The sequence below is a fragment of the Ambystoma mexicanum genome, chromosome 3p (assembly GCF_040938575.1).
Source record: "Ambystoma mexicanum isolate Mex_15411 chromosome 3p, UKY_AmexF1_1, whole genome shotgun sequence".
In the NCBI taxonomy this organism is placed as follows: Eukaryota; Metazoa; Chordata; class Amphibia; order Caudata; family Ambystomatidae; genus Ambystoma; species Ambystoma mexicanum.
The window spans coordinates 1,182,577,791-1,182,601,014 of NC_090925.1; the positions used below are offsets into that span (position 1 = coordinate 1,182,577,791).

Here is a 23,224-nt window from a genome sequence, read left to right on the forward strand (position 1 = left end):
TGAGCTTCTTTGTGTACTATTATATTTGTTTTGACTACACCTATTAGCGAAAATCTGAGCGAATTTTAGTCACCTTTCCTGATTCGAATGGCCATGTGATCCAAGCAGGCGGGTTATTTCTGAGTGGGTCTTGGTGCCATGGTTCTGTGAGCTCACATGTGGCTGCGCTCACTGTCTGTTTACCTTGTTATTCCCTGGGATCCTAGCCAGCTCTTTGCTGACAAGGCACACTGACCTACATTCTGTAAGAGGCTGGAAGAAGAGGACGGAAGGGAGGGGCAAAGGAAGAAAGAGAGAGAGAGATGACACAGGTGCGTAGTGCGGCTATTTGTGGATGGTTTCATCAAAACACCTGGCGTACTTGGAGAAGCAGTCCTCGGGAGAAGACGACTCTGAGCTCTCCAGCTTTTCAACCCGCGGCCAAATTCACTGTAAACAGCGAAATCGCCAAGGACCTAGGTGAGTTATCACTCTGTTAACTGTCACTGATTTTAAAGCAGGAGACTTTTACAGGAGGAGGAAAGGGAGCCGAAAAGAGGCACTGTTTTGAAAAGTACATTACATGTCGATCCAATTAACCTCTGTGTGAGCAATACCGCCATTACCCTCAGGAGATCGAGAACGTGCTCGCAACATGTGTGACGCACAAACCGAAACGTGAGGGTATTACGGCCCAGAGCACTAGTTAGAGAATGTGTCCCTCAGGGGGACACACGGATTTGCTGGCTCAACGTATGCACCCGTGACGTGTTTTTGGAAGAATGTGTGTGTGTGTGAGTGTGGGGAGTGCGGGGGAGTGTGAAGGATAAACCCAATCGTGTAGGTGGGGATGTTGGCGTCTAGTCTGCTTTGGGGTACCACATCTGCCAGACTTCTTGCAAAGCTTTCGCCTAGAGATGCACTTCAAAACTCTAACATGCCTGTGTGCAACTTCACAGATTTGCTGTTAGGTGCTGACTTTAACGCAACCAAAATCAGCCCCTCTCAACAAATACACCAGGTAAGAATTCCATTTTATGAGAAAAAAAATGTGAAGCAACACTATTTCGTGAACAGTGTGTTGTTATGGAGACCTTTCATGGCAGTCAATACTCTTGCATCGTGTAGGTGTAGTTGAGGCAGTGACTTGCAGATTTAAAACCAGGTCAAGGGAGTGACTCATTCTGCAAGGCGCCACGTTTTTTTTTTTTTTTTTTTTACCGATATATGCATTCGTGAGTTCACGCTGAGATGCGCGGGGATTTTTGATGGGGAGCAGGAATAGCCGAACAGAGCACCGTGCTTTGACCATAACATCATTCAGCTCTTCCGAGTTGCATCCTGGCCCTTACAATCCACATGGATGTACCAGGTGGCTTCAAAGGTTGCTGAAACGAGTCCCCAGGTGTATTAAATAAGATGGATACAAATGTGACCAACCGGTATTTCTTACTCAAGCCCATTTAACAAAGGCTCTGTCATACCCCCAGTCAGCAGAAGTTCATTGGATTTGCTATGGGTCTTATACTCTGGCACGTGCTCTGATTTCCTCTCAAAACGGAGCTAAGAGAACCAGACAAGATACTATCAAAAATGCATATGTTCTCTGCGCATCATGATACATGTGCAACAAAAAGAAAAGTATGTTTCCTTATTTTTGGGGGTATTTATAATGAAGATATATAGTGCTGAACGAAGTAGGTTGGTACATAATTACCAACGTAAACGTTTTATAGAAATCTGTGAACTACAAAGCAAAGATTGAGAGCAAAGGTTCCTTTAATTCCCAGAGAATACGAGAAACGGAATCTACGGCTCTAATAGAGAGTGGTGATTGGTTCCAGTGTTTAGGAGCCGAGAGAGAAGGAGCAGACACCAGATCAAGCGCATGGAGGTGTAGGACTGCAGGAATGTTATGAGATTGTGACTAAAGAGAGCCTGAAGGCCTATAGAGAGATATGAGTCAAGCAATGTCTGTGGGGAGCTAGGCCATGAGCACCCATAGAGACAAGGCAGAGAACATGGAAAGGTAAGCAAAGGAAGCCAGTGGAGAAAGGCGTGCAAAGTAGAAATAGAGTCATGGCTAGAGAATCTAAAAAGCAGATGCATGGAGGAATTATACGTAAAACAAAGTGGGAAGACTTGGGAAACTGCAAGACCAATCAAGAGTGGAGAGCAGCGAGAAATGGTAGAACATGATGGCCTTTACAAACATTTTAGAAATGGAAGTGAAACAGTTGCTAACAACATTTTAGTTTTGCGTGATTATTGGCGCAAGACACCAACACCCACACGTAGCTACTACACAGTACTGGGTGTGAGCACATCAACTTGACTGAGTACTGAATTTCACAACATTATAATTTAGTGGTGTGGGTATCATTTAGCATGACTAAATTGTACATAACACACACACACACACACACACACACACACACACACACACACACACACACACACACACACACACACACACACACACACACACACACACACACACACACACACACACACACACACACACACACACACACACACACACACACACACACACACACACACACACACACACACACACACACACACACACACACACACACACACACACACACCCCCCCCCCCCCCCCCCCCCCCCCCCGCCCCCCCCCCTCCTCTCAGGGGCACAAGTCAACCAGCAGAAATGTAGCCTTATACGAGGGAAGCATTACACATTTTATAATGGAAATGGTATCGTGGACACGTACATGTTGCGACCCCTGGTATGAGGTGGGAAGACAGGAAAGGAATGGGAGTGCCTAAATAAATATAATTAATGGAGACTATTCCACAGCTACTCTGTGCCATGTCGGCTCTCATCCCTGCTTGGCATCACTAAATAACTGCTCAAATAAAGGAAACCTGCAGAGTTTGCTTGGCCAATAGTGGCCATTGTTGATTGGGATTTGGGAACTTTGCTTATATTAATTTTGACTACACAAAAACAGACAGTTATGCTCAACAACAACACTATGAACATAACTCAAGCACAATATAAAACAGGGCTAAAGTGAAAAACACTTCAACAACCCAAGCACAAGGGAAACAGAACATGCTTTTAAGAGAATGTTTCACAAATCTCTCTCTACTTAGACAGCCCCACTAACTTAGGGAGCTCTCATACTTATACATTAAGCACCCATCAATCAATGGAGCAACCGGGTTCCATATAAATATGTACCCGCAATAGGTTGGCAGAGAGCATGCACTCTCTTGTCAGACCTAAAATCACATGAAAGAATACATGGTGTTCCCAGCCTAAATTTAGAAAAGAGGCTAGAGAAGCAAGCATAACTGTTGCCATTGTCTTTTTTGTATATCTGTTTCTAAAATAGGATACAACATATACATGACTATGCGTTTACTGGTGTCAGTGATTCACAAATCTCTCCCTACTTAGACAGCCCCACTAACTAAAGGGCGGACACTAGACTGGGTGGCCAACCTGAACTGTTCCACCACCATTACCAAAAGAACCCCTCAACACTGGACTGATCACCACCTCATTCGTTTCTCCTCCTCCTTAGAGCCATAAAAATCAAAACATATTGACATAGCTCCTCTTCTACCAACCAGAAGTAAAAAAGACATCACTTCTGAAAAATTACTCTCTCTCCTCTTACCTACCCTCTTTTCTAATACCAACAATCCAGACCCCTATGCACTATTAGAGACCTTCAATAACACTATAACTAAGGCCCTCGACTTTATTGCGCCAGTCAAACTACGCAAAAGCAAACTAAAGTCATACCTCAACACCTGGTTTACATCCCAACTAAAAGAGCTAAGACTTCAAAAGAGGAAACTCCAAGCCATCTGGCGACATTCACCCACAGTTAAGAACAAAACCCTACTAACCGACTTCGCAAACCTGTACAAGAAAGAAATTATCCTCACGAAGCGAAATACATTTAATGAAAGAATTACGAAGGCTAACTCCAATACCAAGGAGCTTTTCTCCATTCTGCGCGAAATGGAAAATCCAATTCCACCCACAGATAATATCCCAAAAGACAAACAATGGTGCACCAGCACCCAAAATGCTCTTTCCAATAAAATAGTCACCCTGCAGTCTAAAATAGCAAATAAAAAAGCCTCATTGTGCTCTACTGAGATGCACCCCACCCCACCTACTGTTATTCCAAATAGTGTTACACCCTTCAGATTCACAAATATTTCCATACTGGAAACGGAAAAGGTTATACTATCACTGAAACCCTCCAACTGCCAGGGAGACAGCTGCCCAGCACAAATAATTAAGGATGCAGCCAGAGATCTAGCACCCTTTATCTCCAAGCTAATCAGCGCTTCCTTCAATTCATGCTCTGTCCCTATCAACCTCAATGAATCTTGGGTGTTACCACTCCTCAAGAAACAGACCCTTGATCCAGCCAACCCCACCAATTACAGACCCATTACGATGGTCCCATTCCTCCTCAAAATTATTGCTAGAGTAGCCTACCTCCAAATCCAAAGCTTCCTTGAGGCCAATCTCTTACTAGGATCATGCCAAATCCTGTTTCTGACCACAACACAGGACTGAAACGGCCCTGATTGACCTAAAGACACAAATCGACGATTTGAAGGACAATGGTAAAACAGCTATGCTACTCCTCCTCGACCTATCTGCAGCATTCGACCTGGTGGATCATGCAGTGTTATGCAAACACCTAGCGTAAGCTGCACATTTCTCGAGTGATGACATAGCCTGGGTACAATCCTTCCTAGCCAACCATACGATGAGAGTGTTTTCCCCCCTCAGCCTCAGCAGACCCAATCCCAATCACTGGTGATGTTCCACAAGGTTCATGCATCTCACCGAAAATGTATCATATCTTTATTAAGCCACTCATCGACAAACTTGACAGGCTGGACATCACATACACTTACTATGCTGATGACGGTCAGATCCACATACCCCTTTCAGGCAACTTTGTGAAAGACACAGCTCTGGTAAACAGCATATAGCTCATCATTCAGGCATGGATGGCCTCACATGGCCTCTGCCTGAATGACGACAAAACCGGGATTCTGATCCTTGGTTCTGACTCCAACCTAAAGAAACTTAGCCCCAACTACTCAGCCTTCAATATCGACGGCAACAATATCAAAGTAGTAACTGAGGTAAAAACTTTAGGTTTTTACATTGACTCTACACTTTCACTGAACAAACAAGTTAGCTCCATGGCCTCATCTACAGCGTATACTTGTAAACTGATTAGGGCCTGTAGACCCTTCTTATCCGAAGCCAGCTTCATAACGCTTGCCAATGCATTAGTAATGTCGAAACTAGACTATTGTAATGCCCTCTATGTAGGTGCTAACAAAAAATACTAAACAAAATCCAAATATTACAAAACAGCGCCCTGAGAGCAGCGTTGAACATACCCCAAAGAGAACACATATCCAACTTCAGAAGAGATGAGCACTGGTTAAAACAGTTTCCCTCACCTTCAAATGCCTGAATAATGCTGCACCCCCCTATCTCTCTGCTAGAGTGACCAGGAAAACCTCCTCACATAACACTAGACCATCTAACCATCTCTGCGTTGATATTCTGAGATTGAGAGTCGCCAAAGCTGGTGGAGGCAGCTTCCCTGTCCTAGCGGCCCTCTCCCTCTCCTGGAACTCCCTCCCTACGGCCCTCAGAGTGGAACAGCCATATGCTAGATTCAGATGCAACCTACTGAATTGGCTCCACTCTAAGGACATCTAGACATCGCTCCGCACTTAGGACACCCAGACCCTTTGTTAAGACACACGCTGCGTTTCCTTATGTATGATACTACTAACGCCATGTCTGCACTGTGCCTGTACTACCTACCACATTATGTTTCCTACTGCATGCAATGTAAATACTCTATGTCTGTACTCATCAATGATGTTGTAACTAAGCTTAAATATTCTTGTATTTGCTGCACCCAGATACCCGAAGGTTTGGTGTGCATTATCAAATAAAGAAAGAAACAAACAAACAAACAAGATTAGCCAGGATATTTTATTGGCATGCACTTGTTCACTTCAGCCCAGCCTCAAGATTGTGGATAGGTCATTTTGAAAAAACATGATCCTTCATTATAATCAATCTAGGTTCTTCTCTTGGTTCCATTTTGGTTTTGGCACTCTAACCAAATGAATTGTTACAGCAAAGGTAAGGGTTGGTGGGAAGCAGAATACCAGTTTGGCTTGACAAGCTGCATTGCTCCTTGTATGTGTTGGCTGAATCATTGACTGTTATTTTATGCAATTTCTGCCATATAAAAGGCTTCATTTACTATGCATGTATGCATAGTAAGGGTGCCCGGAGTACCATGTCTGGGACCGGGAAGTAATAAAACACACTTGCTTACGCCAAACCTTGAAAAAGCATCTTGGAAGTGGATACCGAGTTTTAAGGTTTAACCAGGGCTTGAGGTTTTTGTACATTGTAATCCTTGGCCATCAACCAGTAGAGCTTGTTTTTTATGCTTTCTTAAGGGGGTTTCTATGTACTCAGGTATGCTCTTTGAAAATACTTTGGATACAGACACACTTTGGATCCAGACACATAATATATCAACAGATAAAACACCTCTAAGTATGAATACAAATAAAGTAATGGTAGGAAACCAACTTTAAACATCACACTCTTCAATGCTCGTTTGATGGACAAACAGGCCACCAACATTCGTAATTATAGCACAGATAATCAGGTGGATGTCATGTGCATTATGGAAACATTTTTAAAGGACCAGAGGGCTATACATTTTTGGGGCAAAAACAGGGAGAGTAACAAAGGGGGGGAGGAGGGTTTAGCTAGGCAAGAGCTTAGTTTCTTCCAGGTCCAAATTGCCTGTGAGGCTTGTGAAATGTTACATTGGAAGATGACTCCGTCCCCCAATCATTGTATTAAAATAATTCTGGTATACCGAACACCCAATGAGATACCTAACCTTTTGTGAAGAAATAGCCAACATCTTACCCCCTTTGAATAAGCCAAATAGTTCCATCATCATACTGGGAGACTTCAATAGATGGCTAGGTTATGTTTTGAGGCTCAAAAATATGCTTCTAGAGCAGTCGCTTCGAATATGGACATTAGTATTCACAGTAAAAAACCTACCCACAACAAGGGTAATGTACTAGACTGGGTGGCAACCAGGAATTTGCATTTAAGTTCCTTGGAAGTTATGCCATGTGTATGGTCAGACCATTTTGTTGTTAAATTTAAGGTCAAGCTACCCATCAAGTTATGACAGAAAAATAATGAGTTTATAAATGTTACCAGTAGGAATGTGAATGAAATCTACAAACGTGACTTGGAAGGCTGTATGACCCGGTTAATGTAGGCTACATCTGATACCGACCTACCACATATGCTAGCAGTGAATTATGTCACATTTCTGTATAATGTAGGGGAGCAGACGTATACATCCACAGGAGATCCTACCCCTCTATCTTCCCTGTATTGGAGTCATGAGGCCATGCCCTGTCTAACTTCAGCTACTGCACCAATATTACAGCGAGCATATGGAAGAAGGTATCCATTGAGATGACAATATCGAATGTATCCTTGAGTTGATGACAGCCTACAATAGGAACTCCCTCAAGGAATATGGGAAAGAGCTAAGAAGATTAACTGATGATGTCATAAGAAAGTATGCACGATATCCTGAGATACGGAAGGAAGATGATGTATGGATACTAGAGGAAACATGACAGAGTAAAGCATCCAGTGAACTATCAAAGTGGAAAAGAAGAAGACTACACAATAGTAAAGTGCTGCAGAAAACAGAAGCATGAAGAATGTACTGATGCTGAAACGCAAGGTAGATCAAGTCATAATGTAGGCTAGCTATAAGTAGCAAATAGAATGCAGGCATAGCCGCCACTGTATAGAAACTGGACATTGGTATCATGAAATAATAAGTCAAGGAATCATTGAGAATTACCAAAAAGCTGTGTAGCAGTACAATAGCAGGTTTGAGGAGTTGCGTGGCAAGGCTGTCTGGCCTGGAGTCAAGAACTAAGAAGTCAAGGTCAGCTATCTACTCTGAAGAAGAACGAGTGTCTGGAGAATGAATCCTCTCACGTTAAGGTGCAAGAAAGAACAGAAAGGATGCCAAGTTTTAATTAATTAAAGCATTTAAAAGCTTGCAGAATGAACATAATTGTGGTCTCTTGTCACGTGATTCAAGAATGGAAATAGAGTTCGAACTTGGAGTTCCGGGCACGATAGCGAGTGCCCTCACTCCTGTGCATTCCTAGGATGAGAATACTCTGCAAGGCCAAGTACAAAGACAATTTCATGGCAGAACGCATGGGTGATTGTGTGGTGAGGTAGCTTCGTGTCCTATTTCCCTGCAACTGGGTCTTGGCTTACGTGCTGCTAAATGAACAAAATGTTCCAGACTTGGCACAAGCATGCCAACCAATTGTATTCGTTCATATAACGAAGGACCTTATAGTTTGAGAGATCAATGCAACATTGTGTATTTGATTTGTCTTAAAATGACAAGTATGAAGAGGTAGGCATAAATTGTCCACCTGATATCAGACAGCCAGTAACAATCATATATGATTGAATATCTATATGTTTCCCTTAACCAATCCCCACCCCTGATAGGTTTTTCACTATTGCCACATAGCATGACGTCACTCTGACACATAATGAAGTGTATACATTGTATTTTTAGTAGAAATCATTGAAAGACTAAATGTACATCTGTTGATGTTCGTTGTAACCTCCCTGTTTTAGATCATTGTTAATAAAGCAGTAACTTGCCATCTTCTTGAGTTTGTCTGGTTATTTGGACTCAGAATTATTCTGGTGTAATCCCATCAAGCCATAAATGCACGTTCGACGGGCCGTAAACCCAATAACTTAGTAGAGCAAGTCGCTCCTATGAAATCTAAGAAAATTAGAGAACGATCCAGCAACCATAATTGGTATACTTTGGCCCTAACCAATAGAAAACAGGAAAAGAGGATAGGTGAATGTATTTGGGAGAAAGATAGAATGGAGGAAAATAGGACCATTTGGACATCTTTGGCCAAATTATATTGGAGTGAGATGCATGAGACACAAAACTACTTTTTTAATTCACTAATTGAGATATCGGATAACTACACAAAAAAACATTTGAAATCTTAAGGAAACTACAGAAACCTCAGGCACAACTGTACTCATTTATTCCTATGATAGACAATTGTACTGAGGTCCAGTGGGATTTTGCAGAAAATATTCAATTAGCCCATGGTCAATGAAGATTGCCAAAGCGCTTAGCGCAGGGAGTCTTGATTCTATTAAAGACACGGAGGCAAGCATTATGCTTATTCTTCTTTTTTACTACCAAACACAGCAATTCAAATATAACCATTATTTTATTTCTTTTTTCATATACTTTTCATCATTCTTTTTTTTAATAATAAACCTTTCATAAACATCTGAGTGCAAACATATCCTCATCATGAGTCCTACTACAAATCCCATGAGGCTCTCTGCCATCGGTAGTCCCTGCCTCAGTCTTGCCCTCCAATGAGAGCCCTCCTGCTGGTATAAAATACCTTTGAGTACAGGTGCCTTCCTCTTCTTTTTTGATGATTAATTCTCATGTAACTTGACATAGATCCTAGGCCGCTGCTGAAAACCTTGCTGCCTGCCTTTCTCTCCTCTTGCCTCCAGCTCTGTCTTGTCTTCATAACTACTCTCGAGAGTTTTTCTGCTCTTCCCTTTAAGTAAAAGAGAGACATAACCCATTAGGGAGGGGATTTCTCTGAACTCATCATCTCTGTGCCTGCAAGCAAAGTGTTAGATTTACATATCTTACATTAATCCATTAGCGAAATTCCCTCAGGGAGGGATAATACTCGCCTCCGTGTCTTTAATAGAATCAAGACTTCCTGCGCTAAGCGCTTTGGCAATCTTCATTCAATGACAAGAGCGGAGACGAGCATTATGCTTGTTCAAAGCTCTGAACTACAGCCATAGCAATATTTTCTACGGGCTTGAAGTAGAACGTTCTGAAAACTGAGTCACTAGACCAATCTGCTGCCCTCAGAATCTCCTGCAGTGGAACTCCGGCTGCAAAAGCTCCTGAAGCCATAGATCCTCTTGCCGAGTGCGCTCCGAAGACAGAAATGTCTATGCATGCTTGTTCCATAAACTCTTTCACCCATCTAGCTATAGTAGCTGATGCCACAGCTTTAAAAGGCTTCCTGCACGCTGTGAGCAATTGCGTTATGCTGTGTGGTCTCACTGCTGCAGTCTATGCCTCGTAACATTTGATGCATTTGGCCACACAAAGCTTACTATTGCTAGGAAAATAAGGGTAAGATATCACCTTAGAATTTGTCTTAGTTCGCTGCGCAATGTTAAAGGCTATCCCTTCCTTTCTCTAGAGCCTTCACGTCGGATACCCTTCTACAAGAAACCAAACAGAGTAGAGTAGCTAGTTTCCCGGATAACTGCCTTTTTGACAACAGATCGTTCCTTGGCCATTGCTCGTATAGGTGTAGTACTTTGTTGACATCCCACAATACTAAGTACCTAGTCCCGGGGGCTTTGTCATCTTGATACCCTTTATCAGCCGAACTACCGCTGGGTGTTCCCCTATTGGCTGTCCATCTACTAACTCGTGCCCTGCTGATATGGCTGATCTATATACTCCAACTGTCCTGAAAGCTTTCCCGGTAGTTGAAAGGGACGCTAGGAAATTCAATATGTACTCTATAGGAGCTGAAAAGGGAGAAACACCCCTCCCCCTGCACCATAACTCCCAGGCTTGCCATGCGGAATTATAGCTCCGGATTGTAGAGGGTGCCCATAATACTTTGATAAGCTCTGCGGCTTCTTCTGAAAGGCCTGACAAGCACCATCTGTGCCTGAAACTCTGCACGATATCAGTTTGAGGCTGTTGTCTAGGATCAGGGGATGAGGCATGCCTTTCAGATCCACTAGAAGATCTGCTCTGTGGGCAATCTTCTGCGGGAAATCCGTAGAAAGTTCGATCAGAACTGGAAACCAGGCTTGCGACTAAGACTTGTTCAGCCTTGTCTCTGCGGACCTTTGCTAGTGCCCTCACTAGAATCACAAAGGGGTGAAAGGCATAATGGATGTGATCTTTCCAGCAGTGAAGGAAAGCATCCGTCCCTGTCACTCCCGGATCTGGCCTCCAGCTGAAATACTTGGGGAGTTGTGAGTTTAGCCTCGACGCATACAGATCTGAGTTGAACGGCCCCCACTTCTGCTGTAACCTTTCGAAGACCGATGTGTGCAACATCCAGTCGCTCGAATCTGTCAGGTACTGGGAGTTCCAGTCTGCTACCTCGTTCTTCGTCCCTGGAAGATATTCTGCTTTGACTTCTAGCTCTTTCTCTAGGAAAAAGTGCCAAAAATCCTTGGCTAGTTCTGCCAGCATCTTGGACTTCGTTCCTCCTAACTTGTTGATATATCGAACTGCCGATATATTGTCCATTCTGAGTGAGATGGAACATTTCGCTCTCCCTCTGGAGAAAGCCTGAATCGGGAAGGAACCCGCTAACAGTTCCAGGCAATTGATATGTAAAGCTAATTCTTCTCGTGACCATTTGCCCCCTGTCTCCACTAGGCCTCATCTTGCTCCCCAGCCTGACCTGGTGGTGTCTGACTCTATAATAATCTCCGGTCTGTTCCCGAATATTGAACGCCCGTTTCAGGCTTCCATGTTGCTGAGCAACCATTGGATGTCTGCTCTGCTCTCCTGATCTAGCGTAACTAACTGGTGGTATCTCCACCCTTTGTGTAGGTATCTTATCTTGAGTCTCTGAAGAGCTCTTTAATGAAGGGGACCTGGGAAAATCGCCTGGATCGAGGCTGCTAGTAAGCCAACTATCCTGGCTGGATTCCGAAGCGTATATAACCATCTTCTTTAGTGTCACTCTCAAATCTCTTTTTTAGATCTGATCTTTGTCATAGGTAGCTCTAAGGTGGCTTTTCCTGTGTCTATCGTAAAGCCTAGGAATTATATTCTTCTGCAGGGAGACAGGGCTGACTTCTTGTGATTTATCAGGAATCCTAGCTCTGATATCAGGGACATGACCCACTGGACTTGCTGAAGCAGCCTCTGTTTGTCTTCGGCCATAAAAAGAATATCGTCTAGATATATGATAGTTCTTAGTCCCTCATCTCTCAACGCCGCCGCGAGAGGTCTCATCAGTTTGGTGAACACCCACGGGGCAGAGGCGAGGCCGAATGGAAGCGTCTTGAACTGCCATGTCTGCTCCCTCCATGTGAACTGTAGGAAGTACCGACACTGTGGTGCTATGGGAACTGTCAGATACGCATCTTTCAGATCTAATCGTACTAGCCAATCCTCCTTTCTGAGCAGGTCGGCCAAAAGATGGATTGCCTCCATCTTGAAGTGTTTGTAAACTAGCCAGCTGTTCAATTCTTTCAAATTGATTACCGGACGCACCTTCCCCTTTCTGTGCACTAAAAACATATTGCTTAAGAAACCTTGTGAATTGTGCTGGGCTCTTACTATGGCTTGCTTGTCCACTAGCGCCTGAATCTCTGTGCCTAATAGATTCCTCTCCTCCTCTGAGCAGATAATGCCTGGCGGGGGTCTTTCCTGCATGGGCAAGCTCATGAAATCTAGGTGATACCCCTAAGCTGTCTGGAGGACCCTAGCGTCTGACGAAAGCTGTCACCAATTGTGCATAAATAGACCTGTCCTGCCTCCTACTGGTGGGTAATTCGCATTGGGCTCTCTCACCTGAGGTATTATTCTGGTGCCTGAAGTAGCCTCTACCTCTTCTTCCTCTGAAGCTTCTACCTCTGTTCGGGAAGAACGCGTCCTGCTGACGTGACTCCCAGTATTGGGCACTTGGTCCTTGGAGCTTTCTGTTCGAGTTGAAGCGGCCGGTCGAACGGCCTCTGAATCGACCGGCCCCGGCAAAAACTCGCCCGGGAAATACTTTTTTAACCAAAGCCTGTGCCTTCTTTAGCGCTGCGTAGGTCCCCACAGACCTACTCATTTCTTTGACAAAGGTGTCGCCAGATAGAAGAGCTTGGGAGCCTTCTCCCGCTTCGTACGAAGCTAGATCCCCTAGTTTGGCGTCTATCTTAATCAACATGGACTTCCTTCTCTCTGCTGATAAAGCTGAGTTAGCGTTCCCGAGCAGGCAAACAGCACTTTGTGCCCAGCGTGCGAGAATGTTGGGGTCTACCGGCTCTCCTGTGTCCTTGGATCTTTCGGCCAATTCCATCATTTTGGCTATGGGGCCTGTTAGGTCGAGCACCTTGTCCTGACAAGACCTCCAAGCGTGATCCATACCCTTCCTGAGGTCCTTGCTTGCCTTTGAAACGAAAGAGAGCATTTTGGGGTCTTGTTCGAGCGTCTCTGATGCTTTGCCTTTGAGCTCTGACCTGGGGCACACAGCTCTAAATCGAAACTGTGTTTCCTTCTCTAAAGGCTTCCTTATCTTTTGAGCCATATAGATAGCCACTCTAGGTGACAGGGTCCATTCAGTGGACCTCGGATGGTGGATTGCGTCTGTTCGAACCTATCCGAAGTATCGTCCTCCGGGGGACACTCGACTGTGCTGGCTCGAAGGGTACCTGCTTTCGGGTAGTCTAGTACCTTATCCATGCTTTGAACGTCCTCCTCCTCCTCCTGATCGAACTCTCCGGATGAGGACACAGCATCCCCTATATTTTCTTCCCCTGGAGTAGGGGGGGAGGCTGGGCATAGCTGATCTGGCCAGGAAGGCGTCTTTTAATCTGAGAAATGCATCAGCTGCCTCCAGGGGCTTCTCTCTAGTCCCTTTACTTGAGCCCAAGGGGGTAGAAGAGTGCTTCCTCTTCCAGACTACTTTACACCCCCTATTAGATTCTTCCACCGGCTTTGTGGAGGTCCCCTCCTCAGTATCTTCTTGGAAGCCAGCATTATTGCCCAAAATATTTTCGAGAGCCAACAGTCTCTCTTGAATGGGTTGTACTCCCTAAGCTACAGCTCTGGCAAGGGAGTCCCCAAGTACTTTCTTAAAACTGAGAGATAAATATCTGTCTTCTTCTTACAGCTCCTCCTCCTGCCCCTCATATTCCTCCCAATATTCTTGGCTCCTGTCAGATGCCATACTGCTGCCTTGAATGAGTGATTGTAGCCACTAAGGGTCGAGAGGAAAAACTTCCTGATGTCTCTGCAGAGCAAGCAGCCTGGGAGTCTATGAAAGTGACACTTCAGATGCGCCTGTTAACAACTTTAAAAAAAAAAACAAAATGTATGCCTCTGGATGGGAGGCGAGCCTTTTGAGTGGAATCCCCAAACGATCGTGAGCTGCGCGACCTTTACGAGTCTTTAGAAACTGAAATGGGCTCTGACCGCACTAATGCGCATGCGTGCGCATGCGCTGAACAAGATTTTTTTACGCAGCGCCACAGCCGTCTTCACCGATCGGCCTGTTGCTAACCGGCCGCGTAATATGCAACACTGGAGGGGAAACAGACCCAAATGCTAGCGATAACGCTCACGGGCTGCTTCCCCTCCAGTGAGTAAATAAATACAGCTAATTCTCAACATTCGGCGACGCGCGTTTGAAGGTATAATCTAAATGATTAAAACTGCTACAATAAACGCTTCTGCATCAAGTAACGCTGTGCTTCGCAGATAAACAAAAATCCATGACAGAAAAGCCTTGCTAATAGCGGATAAACCACACTCTAACTAGAAGTAGTATAATCGCAAGGCCACTTAACTCGTGCCCAGCAGCAAAAAAGAAGAGGTAGGCACCTGTAGTCAAGGGTATCTTATACCAGCAGGAGGGCTCTCATTGGAGGGCGAGACTGAGGCAGGGACTACCGATGGCATTGAGCCTCATGGGATTTGTAGTAGGACTCATGATGAGGACATGTTTACACTCAGATGTTTCTGAAAAGTTTGCTATAAAAAAAAAAGAATGATGTAAAGTATATGAAAAAAATGGTTATATTTGAATTGCTGTGTTTGGCAGTAAAAAAGAAGAATAAGCATAATGCTCGCCTCCGGTCTTGTCATAGAATTTAATGCTAAGGTGACCCAGGCTGTAATACCAAATGTTTTTAAAGAATCCTTACAAGGTGCTGCATCTATGTTTGTTTTTAAACATTTTTTTGTGGATCGGATATGCTTGGAACAATGCGCACAACAACATGGTTGGGCAATACTATCTCCTCTAAGATTATATGAAATAATGCTGAATTGTTTGCCCCATTCCTCAAACATTTTGTTAATGGCACTTTTTGTCACAACACTGTACCAGACAATACAAAAAATGTATCGGTTATGCCTTCAACACAGAAAAACCCTGCTTTAGATCCTAAGGTGTATTGCAATCTAAGACCAATAAGAAATGTCCCATTTTTATTAAAAATGGCTGATAACATTGTGACTAAATACTTCCCGGGACATTTAGGGAAACCAATATTCTGCACTCTATGAAATCAGGTTGTACGTCAAACCACGGCACCGAGAGTCCATTGGTAGACCTACAAAACCACATGTTGGACATTGTAGGCAAGCGTAAGGAAGGGCTGCTGATGTTATTGAATTTATCTGCAGCCTTCGACCTTGTGGATCACGAGAGGCTTATTGCAACCCTTTAGGATACAGGCTTTTATGCATCTATAGCAACAGCTGATTATTAACAATGCATATGGGCTCATAGGCCCAATGCCATCACTGAAAAGGGAAGACTCAAGGGATGGAGATATTTTCACATTCTGTCAATGTTGAAAAAGGAGTCTAATGCAGTATCAAGAACATCAAAGTCAAACGCAGAAGGTGGTTAGCTGGGCTGTGTAATAAAAGGCATATCATGATCTATTTATGAAGAACTGAAATAAGGTTGCACAAGTGGAAGTCTCATCCATGCCAGCTATCTATGTGAGTGTTTGAACACTCATCTCTTTCACGACCATAGAGTAGCTTGGCAAGGTATGGTGCAGAGGACAAAGTCTGATCGGGTTGCAAAAAAATTCTTTCAGTGGTGAAACATATTATATATTTTGGCTTCTTCAGCAGAACATTTATATTTATATGAGCTTTGTTCTGCGAAGGTAACAGGCTATTGTATTTGAATATGGTTAAGTCGAATGATCTAGTTGGAAATACCCTCCCAGACTAAAAACCCATACAATGACGATGATTCTGATCTTAACTTTGACACATAAAATCAGAATTAATTTTAAAATCTATGAATTCTGATTAGTTTGTTTTCGTGGTATTTTACTGAGCCAGGAAGTGAATTTAGACGGATGCCGGTGAATGCTCCATGGCTGCGGCTACGCCAATCTGTTCCTCCAGCGCCAACTATAACCTGGAAGCGTTCTTTAGGTAAGACATTGTGCTTGTTGTCGACGTGCAAAGGCACAGACATCCAAGATATGTGCCATTAGATCTATCTGCAAAATGCTTTTTTGAGACAAGAATTGTACAGCTTGTGTTTGTTAGATGATGCATTATCATGTTGGCTCTGCCCTATCCCTAAAACGTAGCAATTCCTAGCCTATACCCGTTATTATTTACTGTAAGAACGTCCTGAATGTAGGCACACAATGAGACCATGTACAGCCCTTGCACAAATTAAGTAATTCTGTGACATGTACTAGAAACAGGGCAATGCGCTTTTATCCGGGAATGTTGCTAAAGTGTGTATTTAAGTTAGCCACAGAAGTCTATATATTTCTAAAACATGATTAACTTATTATATATCGATTTGCTTATTCTTATTTTAGTTGGACGCACACATGCAAAAACACCTAATTTAACGCAAACGTATGCCAATCTGGGAAAAAAGCACATATCTAGTTACGGTCTATTTTGTCTATTGTAATGTATGTACTTGTATAATTATCTATTTAAGAATTAACAACATTTCTGGTGAGTTCCACAGCGTGTGCCTTTTTGTGTCCAGGAAAGAATGCTTTATGACTTTTCTCTGGAAGGGTCTATGATTTGAATTTGCAATAACACAACACAGCTGTTTACCTATTATTGCACTCTCTGGTGGTGATGGTCTCTTACTGAGTTGTACCACTTTTATAATTTATAAAATATAACCCCCAAACCTCCTCCCCACCCCCCAATCCAGGTGCTTCTTTGCAGAAACGGTTATTTTATTGTTTCATAGATGGAGCAAAGGGCTCAAGGAACCCCTGAGAGTAAAACACAGATGTTGTTCAGTAATGTAAATGATCCCATTATGCGTGCAGTGAGTGAATTGGAGGCTTAGGCCTCGATTCATGGAATTATTCACGCAGACTGTGGGCGAGGCCTGCGCAGAGGGCACAGTAGGGGGCGGAACATGGAAAATAAGGAAGAACATGCAAAAAAGTGGGTGTTACGTGTGACGGCCTGGAAGCAGTCCTTCACATGCCCACAATTGCGTGGCATGAAACGTATTCATGGATTTGAGCGTACAACCTCTCTGCATAGGAATAGACACGCAAATACCTCGATCAATACTCCACCCGAATGCAGGTGTAAGTACACTTGCGCAGAGGATTCGCAGCACGGAGGAAGGTTTGCATGTCAGATTTAGGGGTGCATGTACGCAACCAGGGTTCCCATCTAACTTAGGGGTGTGAGTAAGCTGTGTAGCAGGGTGCAGGAACGGTTTACCTGGGTTCACAGGAAGATTTTCCGAGTTAAAACAGATTTATGATTTTTCATACCATGTTGTCAGGGTGCCATCAAAAATAACGGGGGATCCTGCGCAGTGTCCCCAAAATGTAGGCCTGCTTGCAGGGAACCCCATTCACTGTTTGGATGATGTGTGTATTTGCGCCCGGGGCTGCACGCAAAGGTAGCTAGCTATTCTGGCTGTTTATGCTTTGCATGTGGGCATGTCAGGGGAATTTCGGCGCGACTTGCGAATACGGTTACTTTGCACAGTAAAGTCCATGAATACGCGGGGGGCACATTTTTCATTCTGTGCACAGGCTTGTGCAGTGTCCTTCTCGATGCGTGGCCCCTGTGGGATTTCTGCGCACATTTCCATGAATTGGGCCCAAGCCTATGCAGAAGCTTCAGAAGCTTCTGCAATGTAAAGGGGCACCTCCATCATGAGGGTGGTTTGATTACCTACAATCAGACACACTGAGGACAGGAATAGCCAGTGGCCACACGAGAGCCAGTAATGAATGGGAGGCCTGGCTCCTGATTTCCTTGGATGTATGTTTTCATTTCTCCTGCATTCACTTTGCCAGACAGTCACTTAGTCACATATACTTCTCCATACCCTTATTTCTCCTGTCTTTCACTTCCCCTAGCATTCACTTCATTGTTGCAGGGGGACACCCCATGTTTTCTACCCCCTGCCACCTACAGACCCCAACCCCAACCTTTAGCTAACCTTAGCCACATACTTTGCCACCTTCACAATGTGAAGATTCAGACAATCTAAGCTTGAAGAAGTACATGTACGACAAAGTGAGGGCATTAGGAAGATTGTTGGATTATTACATATCAAATGGATGACAATACAAGGGGGTATCGCCAATTGACATCTAAAACAACTGCATTTTGTCTTACTGTCAACTTTGAGGTCACACCAAAAAAACAGCCAGTTGCTTGTGGTTGATTTCTCAGTTGGATATGTAGGTGTCCTGTGTGAGGTTGAGTTTACAGCCATGTGAAACACGTAAAATACTATACATTATCTGTAGGTTTTCCCTCATAGTAATCTTCAGTCCAAAATCGTGTTTATTCGGAGTCGCTATACTCATTTTCCAAACTGGGTGCCGCCTCGTGTGGATCCCTAACACATAAGCATGTGAGCTGCCTGTCTGGCACAATGGACTGCCAGAAGGCCACGTGCATGGCAGTATTGCTCTGACATGTACCGATCAAACCTTCAGCTGAATTAAGACGCTATGTAGGCAATTTGTTCTTGTGAGTATTTCTTCCCGCTCTACAGGGCTTGTATTGTGGAGGTATAGGGTGCCTATAACACTGCTGGCCTACTTCATGTGTGTTCATTTTCTGGAAACATGTTCTCTAGCCTCAGCATAGTTTCTAAAGGTCATGTTAGTGAATGACAATTGTCTCTCCCTCTCTGCATGGCCGTTTGGTGCACACGTTATGGTATTACAGCTATTTCAGTGCATGAAGTTTTTATTTTTCCGAAATAATAGCTAATGTAGTTGATGACATTGTTTAAACTCGTTTTTAGTTACAATAGTTTAACACAATATTGCAACATCTCTGTTCTATCGACAAAGCAGAGAACGCATTTGTCAGAAACATGTTTACATTTTCCTGACTTCACACGATGTCATCACCCATGGCTTTTTGCCAAGCATGAGACTTTCTTTACGAACACATCTCTGACAGAACAGAATGTGATCCTTGAACCAACCAATTCACAATCGGAAACTCCCATACAACTTGTTGTGTTTTTTGAGCAGGGATGCCCGGTAGACATTTGTGCTTGTGTGCCTTAATATCACAAAGGGAAGTGATCAGACAGACCAACAGAATATGCAGATCTCCTTCCTTCCTCTTCATTATTGTCCCTTTTCACAGCAGGAGCAGGTCCTAGTGCGGTCCAGCTGGTCCACCAGAGTGATATGCCTCCTACTCCATCTCTTTTGCCTGCCTATTTTATTTTAAAACACATGGTGTGAAGTTTGAAGAGTAAAAACTCCCTTACTTGCCAAAGTTACTTCAGTGTAGAAGTGCCCAGAAGGAGCAGTTCCTAGCGTTCTGTGGAGGGAAAACCCCAAGAGTTTGTGAAGAAAAAGATGAGGCCCAGGAATGAAGAACAAGGAAAATGTCTGCAAGCAGTGGTAGATGACCAGAAGAGCAATACCCTGTGACTACGTAAGCGGTTCTGCAAGATGCATTTGGCAGTTTCCAAAGGCAGATGCTGTGGATATTGGTCAGTGACTAGTAAGAGCTCCAGCGATGGCACTATGATGCAAATGGGCTCCCGAGACCCTTGCGAAGGACCGTTAATCATGGTTTGGAGAGTCCAAGGTCACAGGTCGGATCAAGGTGAAAAGAAAGGCAAGACAGCGATGGTCAGCCATTGTCGATGATGCAGGGTTCCACCATTGTCCACAGGTACAGAATAAAGCTTCAGTTGAGCGGTTCAGTATGGAGGTTGCCGACGAATAGTGTAAATGGAAGAAACATTGAATAAAGAACAGCAGAGAAGATCCAGCTATGGATGAAGTCCTGTGAAGGCAAGTTTGGCAGGGCAGTCACAGTTTGTAAGAAAGCATGACCTCTGGAGCTTCCCATGTGAGGGGAGACAGAAACCGCTGATGAATATGTTCTTGTTGTATCAGCAGGGAGAGACTTCAGGGTCCTGGCAGTGAAGAAGCACACACATCTTTGTCTGGTGATGCAGTCACAGTCAAGAGCTCCAGGAATGTAAGGCCTTTGTGGTGGAGGTGCAATCCCGGTGTCCCCACTGGATCAGGGGGAAATAGTGACACTGAGGGTTCCATCTGGTCTTCTTTGGAGAGGCAGAGCTTCACTGTTGGATTGTTTGAGTCATCAATGTGTGCTGGTATAGAGCATTAGTCCTCCTTCAAGCAGCAGTTTTGGTTCAGAGATCCAGCTTTAGACAAGATGAGTGGGCAATGTAGTCTTCTTTTCACCCCTCTCAAGAACAAGGGAGTTAACACTGCACCCAATCACACACCAAGCATAATTCAAAGAGAGTTGTGGTCAGCCAATGGCAGCCCATCCCTCCAAGCACATGCATGCATTCTGGAAAGTCTCTCACACAAATGAATCATTGCACATTGTCCCAGACAGGCATCCACATATGACAGCAAGAACTGGTTTCAGGATGACTACAGCTCCCAGTCCTGGGGCACACTCACTCAGTGGCCAAAGACGACCACATCTCATACACAACGAGCGCCAACCAATATTATGTGCTACCTTGGGTCTTTGAGGCAAACAACTACAACTATATTGTGTTGAATCGAACTGGGGGACAATAAAGGACACCCCAAGATAAAATGGAGTCCACTCAGCTGAAGCATTTTACCTAGGGGAAGAAGCCACCACCAGCCTAGCCATGTCTAAAAGAGAGATCATACTCGCTCTGCCAGACTAAGGGTACCCTTGTGGGTCCCCTGTGTTAGGAATCATACAGTTTCTTAAGGCAGACCACACAAACACTGAACCACACTCACTCAGGCTTGGTACCAAGCCTGACTTAGAGAAAATCAAGTATCAAATCTAGAAAATTTAGATAAAGGTGCAGAGGGCTATCATAGGTGGTGCAATGTCTGCCTTCTGCCTAAAATTAAAAAAGAAAACGAAAGAGTAAAAATAATATCTTCATATATTTCATCATTGAACATTCTTAAATAAAACTGGCATTTGGAGGATAACTACCAGCCAATCTGGTGCAATTAAAGCAAGCTGGAACTACTAGAATGGGGTTATGTTCCCCGGGGTCTCCAGTACCACTTCCCAATTCCTCCACTTGTCCTTGCCTTACTTCTTTTTCCCCAAAGCTGCACACCAGATGCGTTGCATCATAGCACAACTGCATCATCCTACAGCGGTCATGAAAATGTAAAAGGGTCTGTTCTGCCTTGCCTATCCTTCTTTTTAAATTATTTGATCCGCAGGTCACACACTGACCGAAGCCCAAGTTATTTTCTCTTTTCCTTGTTGTTGTCACAATGATGATCACCCCTGCATTGTTAATAGCAATAGCAACCCATTCCATGGGCTGTAGTCGGTGGTAATGGCCCAGAGTCTCTCATTAAAGGCTAGGGCTGCACGGAGGCCTATTAACCAGGGCCCCAGGCTCTTACCAACTACTGCAGCACATGGAATGTGTAATTATTGCTTAAATAACAACATCATTAAATACATGGCATTATGTTCCGCTGTTCATGGATGGTAGCAGGCTGGGATCAGTGTGCATCCTGGCCAGTGAAAACACTGGAATCTGCTTTCAGAAGACAAACATTCATTGTTGTGGAAATGTGGTGTTTCCAAATATGAGAGACACCAATACTGTCCATCCACTAAAGTCAGAAGATTAAAATCAAGAGGGAAATTGAGTGCCTCACAACCCTTAGATCCGATCAGTGTGCACTATGAATGGGCAAAGAATCTTACTTCTCATGCTACATTCGCTGTACTAGTTTATTTTCTTGTGTGCCCTTTAAGAATTGCACTGTCAGTGGTATTATTTGCCCTTTCCTTGAGGAAAGCCGTTTTTGATGTATGTAACCACTTGTACGTAAATGATGCGCCCAGATGCCCCTGGGCAAGGTGCACAATACAAATAAATACTAAACATTGCAGGAAACTGAGTGGGCCTTCTGAGGCACAGCACCCTTTCTATCCTTGGTGCATCTGGGCATTGACAGAGAAAGTGACACTTGTGTATTCGTGTAAAAGTGATTCATTTCCCCTCATAAGTCAGACACACTGACCCTATTGGTCGACACTGGATGAGGACTCTTACTCTGTGTTGAGACACCGGCCTTCAATCTTTTTTAAGGGATTATGTACCGTCATATTCCCCCAGAGGTGGCACGATATTCCCTCCCATTCGTTCCTTTCTCAGAGCACATACTCAGAGAATCAGAATCCACAATTCACAATTGTGTTGACATAAAGGTATTTTGCAGGCAACGAAAGTAGAAAGGCTCGTCATGAAAAAGAAAAGTGTTGGCACCTCACGTCTTCTTACTTATATTGACCCCAGACACATTCACACACCCGTATGGTACTCTGTGAGAACATCTTTCTGGAAAACACCTTTATTATTAACAAAAATATTTTACGACTAATTTAGGCACAAAAACCTTTTTTGAGAAGATGTAAAATGGTTAAAAGGAAGAAAATAAATATAGGCATTGGAGTCATGGAGAACGGTAACTTCAGAGTGCGTTCAGGGTGGAGAATAATCTCCCATGCATATTGGACAATAGGGAAATTCAACGTTGTATAATTGGTTATTTAGGTCTCTAAGCGTGGATCCGGGATTCGAACCTGCGTTGCTTTGATGCATCTTGCATCCAAGACATACGCGTTGCCACTGAGCGATACAACGCTTAAAAAATAAAAAAAAACAACAACGTTCATGGCAGTCTACTTATTTTCTTCACCCCAAACACTCAAAAACAGAAATCTGTTTCTTCCTAGCTACTTCTGTGTGTAACCCATTAAAACTTCCTCCCTTTCTTTCCCTCCTTCATCACTTCACTTCTCTTGCTAAACCTGTA

At 43.9% G+C, this 23,224-nt stretch overlaps 1 protein-coding gene across 4 annotated transcripts in view; it reads left to right on the forward strand.

The window, feature by feature from the left end:
• The first annotated feature begins 297 nt into the window (after positions 1-297).
• Positions 298-23,224, forward strand: part of LOC138581337 (F-box/LRR-repeat protein 21-like) — a 150,326-nt gene continuing 127,399 nt past the window's right edge. For 2 of the 4 annotated variants that reach the window (XM_069652599.1, XM_069652601.1), the window contains exon 1: positions 298-459. In XM_069652599.1, coding sequence (XP_069508700.1) covers positions 303-459 — 157 coding nt within the window. In that variant the 5' untranslated portion in view covers positions 298-302. Of the gene's footprint in view, positions 460-16,250; positions 16,347-23,224 lie in introns of all 4 variants that reach the window. The other 2 variants (XM_069652598.1, XM_069652602.1) reach the window with 2 other exon arrangements.